General features: G+C 39.1%; 2 protein-coding genes across 2 annotated transcripts; both read left to right on the top strand.

Moving 5' to 3' along the window:
• The first annotated feature begins 1732 nt into the window (after positions 1 to 1732).
• On the top strand, positions 1733 to 5094 carry LOC137726392 (glutamate receptor 2.7). The gene is made up of 5 exons (XM_068465316.2): positions 1733 to 2042; positions 2162 to 3423; positions 3539 to 3845; positions 4109 to 4503; positions 4722 to 5094. Exons 1-5 carry the CDS (start codon positions 1748 to 1750, stop codon positions 4977 to 4979), a joined length of 2517 nt encoding a protein of 838 aa, XP_068321417.2. The 5' UTR covers positions 1733 to 1747; the 3' UTR covers positions 4980 to 5094.
• A 4363-nt stretch (positions 5095 to 9457) lies between these two features.
• On the top strand, positions 9458 to 12031 carry LOC137726695 (uncharacterized). Its single transcript, XM_068465632.2, has 4 exons — positions 9458 to 10009; positions 10879 to 10958; positions 11043 to 11101; positions 11511 to 12031. Exons 1-4 carry the CDS (start codon positions 9716 to 9718, stop codon positions 11813 to 11815), a joined length of 738 nt encoding a protein of 245 aa, XP_068321733.2. The 5' UTR covers positions 9458 to 9715; the 3' UTR covers positions 11816 to 12031.
• The last annotated feature ends 13 nt before the right edge of the window (positions 12032 to 12044 follow it).

A 12044-nucleotide genomic window follows, 5' to 3' on the forward strand; every position in this document is an offset into this window, starting at 1 on the left:
AGTCTAACTTGTCCGATGAGGGGGGAAATTTGATGCAAGTGATGACGATGACCAAGCCGGAGGAGTTGAACCGTCCGATGATGATATCGTGGCCGTGGGCGACCTGGGGCCTAGAGGAATGAAAGTAGAGGGACCGAACGAAAAACAAGGTCGCAAAAAGGAAAAAGAAGGCAAATAAGACAAGGGAGGAGAACATACATCTAATGCCAAAACAATAGGGGTGCCCATGGGTGGCTATCCAATGCACCCAACAGGCCAGGAGCGATGGGGTTCGGGAATCCATATAACCAACAGCAGCCGTACGTGCCGGCGATGATGATGGGTGAATGTGTAGCATATTGGAATTGTATTTACCTGCCACTGCCACCGTCACCGTCACAACCACATTACATGTATCATGCATGCTAGACCGTCTCCGTCCATGAATATATAACAAGCAGTGATCATTACCAGCACCAATCGGTCAACTTAATTTAGTGTTATTTTAAGTAGGGTTTTTTTTTATTTTTTTTTTTTTTATGGTCGAAAATCCTGAGTTTTTGTTTGTCTTCTAGGGTTTAGGGTTCTTGTGTCCGCATGTTCTTGTTTGAGTTATAGGATTTTTATTTTTTATTTTTTCAGCTCCAATGTTAACGGATTTTTGCTAATTAATTATGTTATTAATTTGGTGGTTAATGGTAAATTTGAATTATGTTACTTTTCTCTTTATCTTGTCACCCCTCAAATATACGATTGTGATGCAGCAGAGCTGTTGCGTTATTTTGACATCTCTGCTATATTAGCCGGTTTTATGTATTCCTTTCATACCTAGAAGACTATTAGCAACGTTGTTAAATTCTAAATACTTCCAAAAGCTAATGGGGTCATTCTCAGAAAGATGTATGTGTAAATTAATAAATATGAATAGGTTAGCTTTGTCTACATGGAAAGGATCTACGAAATTTAAAGAAAAATGTGAGATGGGTTAGTTAATTAGGTCGGTGTGTGTCCCTCTACATCCTAACTCAAATCTCATTCCGTAAGTTAGAGTAGTTTAAAATCAATACCAAAAAATTGAGAGGCTATATGCATCATGGAGGTCTACATCCAAGTGAAATGTTCCATTACGGAAAGACTATTCCCACATCCAAGTGTTGTAATGTTTGACAAGTCATATGCAAACAAGAGATGCCATTTTTGTGAATAGTTATGTTGATTAATCTGAAAGACTTGTTCCCCCATATCTCAGTAGTCTTCTTTTCTAGCAAACCAATTCCGGAAACTCTTACTATTGCCCCGTTTGAGGAGATAACTCGTCCAGAGCCGGAAGCTTCCTCTACAGATTGAGGCTGAGGTCTCTTGTCAAAAGCCTAGTCTTTGTGCAGTAAACCCTCCGGCCGAAGACACACCTTCGTCAATATGAATAAGCATAGGAGAATGACCTGAAAGCTCAACACTCGAGTGGCATAATTCAGCTAATAGTCATAGAGATTTCGACAAAAATTAAAAAATTACAAGTTTGAAACGTACAAAATAGTTCTGTTGAATCATTCTAAAAGACTTTGTTCCCCCATATCTCAATAGTCTTTTTTTTCTAGCAGACCAATTCAAATATACAAATCCACACGCACATTTTCCGGGAAAATACCGCGTTTTCTCTTACACACAATCGGAATTTTACCTAGCACAAAAAAAAAAAAAAAAAAAAAAAAAAAAAAAAAAAAATCTTGTGCAACAGTCCAAGACAGTAATCGTTTATAAACAAAACATGTGGGCAAGGTTAGATCAGAACAAAATGTCTTTTCCTTTCCCTAAACTTGGACCCTTCGCTCCTGTGCTCATCATCTACTTGCTAATTATCATCTCCCATGGAGTTGGAGCTAACAATAGTAGAAATGTCACCAACATTGGAGCAATCATTAATGCTAACGGCCGTATCGGGAAAGAACAGAAAACTGCCATGGAAATTGCAGCTGAAAACTTCAATAACCGTTCGAAGACTCATAAGCTAATCCTTCATTTTCGAGACTCTGGCAGAGACCCCTTTCGTGCTGCTTATGCCGGTTAGTATACGCATGGGTCATTATAATATTCATCGTTATGCAATTAATTTGTACATATAAGTACTTAACTCTTATATATATATACATATATATATATATATTATTTTTTATGGTTGCAGCTAAAGAATTAATAAAGGAGCAGGTAGAAGTGATAGTTGGCATGGAGACATGGCAGGAAGCAGCTCAAGTAGTCGATCATGGAAACCAATCGAATGTTACGGTGATTTCATTCGCATCGCCAACTATCACCCCGCCCCTAATCCAGCGCCGCTGGCCATATCTAATACGAATGGCAACAGACGGTTCTGCTCAATTGAAAGGCATAGCGGATATAGTTTCTGCGTACAATTGGAAAAGGGTGGTTGTAGTATACGAAGATGATGGTTACGGGGGAGCTGTTGGGATGCTAGCTGTTTTATCTGAGGCTCTTCGAGATGTTGGTTCGGCGATTGAGCACCGTTTGATTCTCCCGCGAGTTTCTTCGATACATAATCCAAACGGGGATGGGTTTGAAGAGATGCTGGACCTTACCACCATAAAATCCCGTGTGTTTATTGTTATTCAGTCATCTTTGCCTACAGTGACTCGTCTGTTTCAGGTAGCGAAGGAGACGGGACTTGTAGGAAAAGACTCAGCTTGGATAATCACAGAGGCTGTCATTAGTAATTTGCCTGACTCTCTTGACAACTCTGATATGGAAGGCACTCTCGGAATGAAGACCGACTATGATAAAAATAATGGTTTTTATATGAAGTTCCTAAAGGAGTTCGAAAAAAAGTTTTCAGATGAAGATAACATTGTGCCAACGCCAGGAATTTATGCACTTCGAGCCTATGATATGATGACAGTCATTACACAAGCCATAGGAAGAATGATTAGTAACAACAGTTCTACTACTACTAGTAGTAGCCTTCAGGTATTGTTAAACACATTGTTGAACAATTATGCCGGTCTAAGTGGGGAAATGTACTTCAAAGGAGGTGAGGTACTTTTTCGTTCTCCAACGTTCAGGATCATAAATGTTGTTGATGGGAAGATACAAAGAGATGTAGGGTCTTTAGAAAGCATTGTCAGCCAAGCAGGCACACACGGAAGTAATGATGTTGGTATAATTTGGCCCGGGAAAAACACTAGTGCCCCGAAAGGTTGGGCTATGCCTACTAAAGAGAGCCCAATGAAAATTTTGGTTCCTGGTAGAGCACCCTTCAACACATTTGTAAAGGTAGATTGGTCGCGGAACAATTCAGACGAGAAGAAATTCGATGGTTTCTGCATTGAACTTTTCAGAATGATAATACCAAATTTGACTTATGTTCTGCATCATGAAATCGAAGCCTTAAATTGCAATTATGATTCTCTGATAGAACTGGTCCAAAACAAGGTAACAACTTAAATTTCTATTTCTTTTGCCATATATCTTTCTGCTGCATTTAATTTGTATCTGACAGAGAGAAGGTGTGCTTTTCATGTTCATCAAAACATTGATAAAATGGAAGACATATGATGCTGTGATCGGTGATATAACTGTGCTAGCTGATCGGTTGGACAAGGTGGACTTCACTCAGCCATATATCGAGTCTGGTTTGTCGATGATTGTTCCTGAAAAAGATGAGGAGTCGACATGGCTATTTTTGAAGCCTTTCACTTGGCAAATGTGGGCGGTGTCTGGTGGCATTTTACTCTACACAACGCTAATAGTATGGTTCCTCGAAGGCCCGTCAAATCCAGAATTTGGTGATGGGTTGAAGAATCAAATCAGGACAGCAATTTGGTTCACTTTCTCCTCTTTGTTCTTTGCTCAGAGTAAGTAAAAAAAAATTCAAATAGGGAAGTGATTTCCGTACAACAATTTTATGCATTGCAAACCTTTGTTTTTTATGACATTTATGTTCAGTATATCAAAGGAGAATCGAGTGGGATATAAATAAACAAGGCGTTTAGAAGAAGAAAAGGAGTTTGCAGAAATCATTTTTCTTTCAGAGATATTAGTACAAGACTAACTATGAAAAGGGTCAGTCCAAAATTGTTAAACAACTAAGATAAATGCATGAATTTTCATCTTGCAGGAGAGAAAATCTATAGCAACTTTACTCGAGTAGTTGTTATAGAGTGGCTGTTTGTTGTATTGATCCTAAGCTCAAGCTACACTGCTAATCTTTCTTCAATGCTTACCATCAAACGGCTGCAACCAAACGTAACAGACATTGAAATGCTGAAGAGAACCGAAGCAAAAGTTGGTTCGGATAGTGGTACATTTGTCAGGAGCTACATGCAGCGTGTTATTGGATTCAATGAGTCGAACGTCATGGAAATAGGCCCCTTTTACAACGTGGACGAGTTCAAGAGCAAACGTATATCTGCTGCTTTTCTTGAACTCCCATATGCAAAAGTATTCATGAATCAGAACTGTAAAGGATATACTCTAACCGCGCCAACCTACAGATTCGGAGGATTCAGCTTTGTGAGTAGCAACTACATTAAATACAGCACACCATCTAACGATTCAACATAAGGGCACCAGTTTGTGCACACCGTTGGTTGTTTGTTCCTATTGATTCTTTTTTGATTTATTCAATCCAAAGGACAAAAAACAAACAAATAAGGGTGTGCTGAAATCACTTCCCTCAACTTAAGTAGTTTTTTTAAACTAACAGAATTGATTTCTTATTCACCATGCAGGCATTCCAGAAAGGTTCTCCAATAGCGAGGGATTTCACTAGGGTCATTCTAGAGCTATTGGAACATGGAAAACTGAAGGAGCTAGAACATAAGTGGTTGAATGAAGAGTGTTCAAGAAATGCGACTTCAGATACCCCGAAGAGCTTGAGCCTCAAGAATTTCACCGGCCTCTATTTAATAACCGGCGTTACTTCTACATTTTGTTTTCTAATCTCTCTTGTTATCTTGCTGAGGAAGTTGTGTTGGCGTGACTCATAGTTGTAGTTGGAATAAGAATGTTTGTATTATATATATATATATATATATATATATATATATATATATATATCCTCCTAAAGGAGAAGAATAATAGAGAAACAGATTGAAATCTAAAGATAATTTTAACTTGGTATTTCGCCTGTCTCTAAACCTAACCCCGTTCACTGCCGACTTGAGTGCTTCTCTGTTGGCTGCCTAACAACCGTTTGAAATCCCAAACCCAGGTCTTGAAACAAGAGACCAGACATCTGTTAAAACCCAAACCCAGAAAAATTAAAAAAACTTAAAACACAACCTGCTGCTACTATGGCAGACGACAGACGTACGGCACAAGCAAAGGTAGCTGAGGCAACATCTGGGGTAGCGGCCCTAACTACCAACGCAGAAAGACTTGGGCCTGCCAAGTTTGGAGACCACAATCCACGCGAGAAAGGTGATGATGCTGGTGCTGAGAGCAAGGCTGTCACGGACTCAGTCGGTCCACCAGCTGAAAGAAAACAGGAACGGAGCCCAAACCTGGAGCCCACGATCTGAATGTGCAGTAAGCAAGTAACGGCAGCAACTTGGGCATGGGCCCCCTAAGCCGACTAGCAGGCATCCATCATAATTTGGGCAGTACAAGTGATCCGGACCCAAACAATTTGGGCCAACGACTTTCGTTATTAAATTTCCTTGCTTCCCAAGAACAATCTGATAATTCAAGTAACACGAACAATGCCTTAATTGCATCCGTTAATTCTGATAGAGTTTAGATTATCGACTCCAAAGCCACTAGTCATATGACTTTTGACCATACTTTTTTGAACAACACCCCCACGGGATAGTATTATCATTGCAAATGGAGTTGTTGCCCCAGTCACAGCGGCGGGTTCAATCACACTCACTTGTACTCTCTCATTATACAATTGCTTACTTGTTCCCACACTCTCTAGTCATTTATTATATGTGGGACAAGTCACCAAGCAACTAAATTGTGCACTGCTAATGTTTCTGTCTTTCTGTTTACTTCAGGATATCCGGACAAAAATGATCATTGGGCATGGTACTAAGAGGAGGGGGTTGTACTATGTTGATGATGTTGCACAAGGTTTTGCTCGTCAAGTTCAAGGTTGTGATAATGGCAAGTTGAAGACTGTTTAGTCGTGGCATCGTCAGTTAGGTCATGTTGCCTTTGGTTATCTTGGAAAATTACTTTTGTTTTTATTTAGTATTGTCTCAGATTCTTCGTTAAAGTGTAAGGTTTGCGCTTTAGCTAAAATTTATCAAGCTTCTTATTCTCCGAGTTTGAATAAAAGAGCAGTTTTTTTTTTAGTTAATCCACTTTGATGTGTAGGGCCATATCTAGTTACTATTAAGCATGAGGTGGGTTGATTTGTAACATTTGTTAATGACTGCACTAGAATGACTTGGTTGTGTGGTACCTCATGAAAAGTAAAAGCAATGTGGGTGGAATCTTCAAAGTGTTTTATCACATGGTCTATACTCAATATTCACTCCCTATTAAAGTGCTTCGGTCTGACAACTGCTGTGAGTATCTTAAATTAAGATATTTTCTCAGTTTTTCATAGAAAAAGACATTCTCCATGAAACAACGTGCCCTCAGTCACCACAGGAAAATGGAGCCGAATGAAAAAATAACTACATACTTGAGATTAACCGTGCCCTTTTTGTTGGTAGTTGTGCATCCAAGACATACTGGGATGATGCCGTGACCTATGCTATATATCTCATGAACTGATTGCCAACGCATGTTCTATCTTTTAGAACACCTTTAGTTGTGCTAGTCGATCATGTTTCTCTCCCCTCTACTCTTCATTTAAACCACGAGTTTTTTGTTGTGTGGCATACGTTCCATCTTCACAAAAATCAATGAAGCAAATTGGATCTATGTGCGTTGTCGTGTGTGTTTGTTGGCTCTAGTTCACAACAAAAAAGTTATCGATGTTATCATCCATCCTTGCCGTACTCCTTAGGGGGAGATAACCTTAATTAACGATTATTGCGGGTTCAGTATAGATGAAGTTGAACTTCCTTTTGCTAGCCAAAGTAGGCACGTTGATCATGCTGCAACACCAAGGGACAAAGCCCAAATGGGCAGAGCCCAAGAAGGCAACCCTCCTGCACTGAGAAATGGCATTCTTGGATCGACGTTTGAAAATCCTGACCACGAGCCATGTGAGTGCCCAAACCTTGGCAACCCAAGTGGGTTGTGCAACTATCCAGCTGTTAACAACTCAAGTGGGCATAACCAATTAGCCACTGCTACTGCACCGAAACCCAAGTGTCCGAAATTAATGTTGACCCAAGTGGTCCTGATTTAATAATGGCAGTTGCAGGCCCAAGTGATTGACATCCATAAACTTGTCGATAGATGAGCAGCAACTCTAGTGAAAAAGAACACGTCAACCCCCTTCATACTCCTCTAGTACGCGACCATGATTCAATGGGTATCCCTGAGGTAAGTTTTCACTCAGATATTATCAAACCATCTTATGTGTTGCCTTATCAACAAAATCGAGGAAAACCACCAGACATGTACTCTTCAGAAGGAAAGGTGCAGTATCCCACTGCTAACTATGTATTTGATCATCGACTCTTACCGAAATACTGTGCACTTGTTCAATAAATGAAGACTATCAAAATACCTATCAGTGGAATAAGCTTTGAATGATCCGAAATGGACAGAGTCAATGCAAATTGAGATTGAGGCATTACAGAAGACCAAAACATGGAGTGTGGTTACATTACTCAAGGGAAATAAATTCTTGGGATGCAAGTGGGTATTTACCATTAAATATAAAGCGGACGGGATGATTGATAGATATAAAGCGAGATTTGTAGCCAAAAAGTATACACAAACCCTTGGTGTTGACTATCAATAAACATTTACTCCGGTTGCAAAATGAATACAATTAGAGTTCTATTATCTCTTGTTGCTAACCTTGATTGGCCATTGAGACAATTTGATGTGAAAAATGCATTTTCACATGGGATTTAGAGGAAGAGGTATATATAGATTTTCCACCAGGATATGGCATTGAGAATTCCAGTGGAAAAGTATGCAGACTTTGAAAGACATTGTATGGGCTGAAACAATCGCCCTAGAGCTTGGTTTGGGTGATTCACTCAGGCTATGAACAAGCATGGATACCGACAAGGGAACTCAGATCATACATTGTTCATCAAGCGTAGGGATGGTAAAATGACCTTACTCATTATATATGTGGATGATATGATTGTCACGGGTGATGATACATTTGAGATTGAACAGTTGCAGGGATACTTGTCTTTCGAGTTTTAGATGAAAGATCTTGGGGGACTTAAATACTTCCTAGGGATTGAAGTTGTACTGTGATAATCAAGCAGCACGAGAGATAGCAAACAATCCGGTGCAGTATAATATGACTAAACATGTTGAGGTGGATAGACACTTCATAAAAGAGAAACTGGATGTTAAGTTGGTTGACATTCCATTTGTAAATACAGTTGAACAATTGGCAGATATTTTGACCTATGCAATCTCGGCTAGATGGTTTGATTATAATTATCTTTAATATTCCTTGTATCACTAGGTGTGTGTGTGTGTGTGTGTGTGTGTGTGTGTGTGTGTATATTTCCTCCTCAAGGAGAAGAAATAGAGAAACATATTGAAATCCTAAATATAATTTTAAGTGTTTGAACGCCAAAAACTGATCCGGGCAATGCAAGTCCAAGTCCGAGTGATGAGAGTACTTGGAAGAGAACAGTTAAGAGTAGCAGGATTCCTTAATCAAAGTCTTGTTATTCCAAAGGAAGCTCCATCTTTTGCCAATATAGAAGAATGTAGTTCTTCGTTAAGGTGGAACTACACGATTGCTTCCAACACTCCCGATGATCATCCACATGCCTTGATGCCGCCACTGAAAATTGAATCTGTGACATCGCGGGAAGCTGAATGCATTTCAGAACTTATAGAACAAAGGCAACGGTAGATGTTAGTGAAAGTTATAGATTCTTTAATTTTACTCTTTGATAATACCTTTAGGCCAGATTTTGGATACGTCCATAGCATGGCTATTGTATCGTCCCGTTTCTTCTTTCTCAAGAAATGGGGAGTTTCTAAGTGCTTCCTTTTTCATTGTAATATGCACATTAGTTCAATGAAAAAAAGAAGAAGAGTTATTTATAAAATTAAACGTGATTCATGAATAACTAGCCTAGCCTCCTTGACGAGTGAGTGAAAAATGACTTAGAGTGCGTTTATCTAGTTACTTAATGAAGAAAATTTTAGATAAAAACGTCTAATCACATAGCATGCTTGACCACTTAATATGAAAAATCATATCAACAAATTAACGGCTATTCACATATTTTCTCTATTATAATACTATTAGTACCTTAAATAGATAATCGTCAAAATACTCAAGAAAAATTAAACTAAAAATAAATAACGATGTAACAGCGTTTTATTAAATAGTCTGACAAAACACGTAAAATGCAATTGCTTGAGCTTTAGTTTGGCCTACGCACCGAAACCCATCCATTGCCACTTCGTTCAGCTTTAGCCCTCCAAACTCTTTGGGGCTCTTGAAATCTCTATTTTCTGTCCAGAATAAGAGATTTTTCAATACAATCGAAATACAATGAGGTATATTACGTGTTTTCTTACCAAGTGAATTTTTTATGTCAGGTGTTTTGATAAAATTTCTGAATGCGTCCGGCTATCCAGCACTCCAAACACTTCAAAATCTTCTAAAATGCGAAGAGCCTCCAGAATCATTACGCTTCCAGCTTCGATCCTTATCGGCCATTCTTCTTCTGCTGGTGCTGTGCACAAGTTCACAACTCTGACCCCGCTACAAAATCGCCACAACTCGCAACAACAATCGTTCCCGGGAGATTTTCTGAAATGGGGTTCGCTGGGTTTCTTCAGGGCTTCGAGCTTCGCTACTGGGTTCAATCCCTTGAAGGCTAAGCCGTTGGATTCAATCATTGATGTTGAGAGGGTGAAAGATCGCTCGGCGGAGGACATCGCTTCGGCTTGGGACGATGTAAGCCTCGGTTTTCTTACTTTTCCTCGCCTCCAATTGCACATTTCACTGTAGAATTTTATTTATCTGTGATTTTTTGAATTGGGGTTTGCTTTATTTTGCTTAATTTGATTGATTTGCTGCTTTTCTTTCGATTAATTTGATTGTTGCAGAAGCTTGTCTTATTTGCTATAGTATTCTGTGATTTGATCGAATTGGTAAAAAAAAATAATATTGACTTTAAGCTGCTCAGTACTTGTTGCTGTAGCAGTTCTAGCTTTGTCATGGCTTTAAAGCTTCGTTCTTGAAGATTTCAAGCTCACATTTTTGGGCTGGTTGAGCCACCGTTTTTAATTTTTTCGGACAGTATGATATTTATTCTAAACTACTCTTAACTTACAGAAGGGGGATATCTGAACACGGGTGCAAGGGAATTCTTGCCACTGCATTTTATCTATCTTGTCCGGTAATATGAATTCGCAATGTGTCAAATCTAAGCTGTCTGCTGCTTGAGGCCACTGTAGAGTCTTTTTCTAAACTGATTTTCATGATATCCTCATGAACTAAAATTTGTGTTTACAATGCATCATGCGAATGTATGAGCCTTGTTAACTCCTCAGGCTAAAGTTTGAAAAGCAGAATGAGCCAAAAATTTCTTTACAGCAGATGGAATAAATCCATATGAAGACATTCTTTCCTCTGCCGGTCTCTATGGTCCCCTTGAATATCTTTGGCCTGAACTGTCATCTAATCTGGAAGTTTGTATCTGAAGCGTTTTTTCATGTGGATTGATCTTGCGTATCATTTCATTAGTGTCTCACTAAATGAGGCTTCCGTTGCAAGATTGTTTTCTAATATCATTAATGTTTGGATGGGTTATCTTATATCAGTTTCACTTGGGAAGAGGTCATATTGGTGCATCCATGAAAGCAAAACTATATAACCTGTTGGAGCGTAGAGCGGTAGATTGGTAATCAATTTACCTAATGCTTGTCTTCCTTTATATTCTTTCCTCTTCTCGTTGTTTTAACCATCAACTTGTCTATCCTGGCAGCCGGTATTTTGTCATTCCCTTGTGGAGAGGAAATGGTTATACCACAATGTTTGCTCAAGGTTTGACCTCTAGTCACTGTATTTACGACTCTTTTTAGTTATCACTTTAGCACATCTTACCAATGCTGAACGGTGTAATTGTTGTGTAGAAGCGATAATTCGCAAATATAGGACCCCAAATGTGGGGGCAAACAATACTTAAACTTTGCTTTTGTTAGTTTATATCAAGAGTTATCTATGTCCTTCTTTGATGTTATTTTGCAATGTTGAGTGGCAGCATCAAAGAACTTGCTCATTAGATGGGACCTCTCGAGACGAGTGACATTTTGTAATGTTGTAAATCAGTAGAGAACTTGCTCATTAGAGTATAAAATGAAAGAGTTTCAACAAACTTTTTTCTGGTCATAATAACTAAACAGTTGGATAACGCCTTGTCGTATCAAGTTTTTGATTTACAACTCTCTTGCAGTACAGATGCCACACATGATTTTCACCGGTCTTGAAGATTACAAGGCGAGGGGAACTCAAGCTTCTCCCTACTTCGCTGTAACTTACTACAACGAATTTGCAGAAAGCAAGGACATGGTGCTTATCCGAGGGGATGTTGTACTCCCAAGCAAACTCACTGACTCGGAGGCAAAGTGGCTCGTGGAGACCACCCAATCATTTTATTTGAACGACATGAGGTATAAGCTGGTCGAACGGTTCAACAAACAAACACACGATTTTGAGTTCAAGGATGTCCTGCAAGCATTAGAAATGCCGAATCTGTGATTTCTCCAGCGGAAACGAAGCTGTCTTACTAGGAGTAATAGAAGGAGATTGCAAAATGGGTGTTGTATTTGTGAGAAAGCCCCGTACGGGGATACAATGTTTCATTCTGATTGGTCAAAAGAGTGATTTCCGCACACAAATTTTCTTCCGTTGTACACCCATGTTTATTTGTATCATAGTTATCTTATGAGTTATTCAATTTAAAAGTCAAAAATAGGTATAAGAGTGC

The sequence above is a fragment of the Pyrus communis genome, chromosome 5 (genome assembly GCF_041283825.1).
Source record: "Pyrus communis isolate YQ-2024b chromosome 5, ASM4128382v1, whole genome shotgun sequence".
Classification (NCBI taxonomy): domain Eukaryota; kingdom Viridiplantae; phylum Streptophyta; class Magnoliopsida; order Rosales; family Rosaceae; genus Pyrus; species Pyrus communis.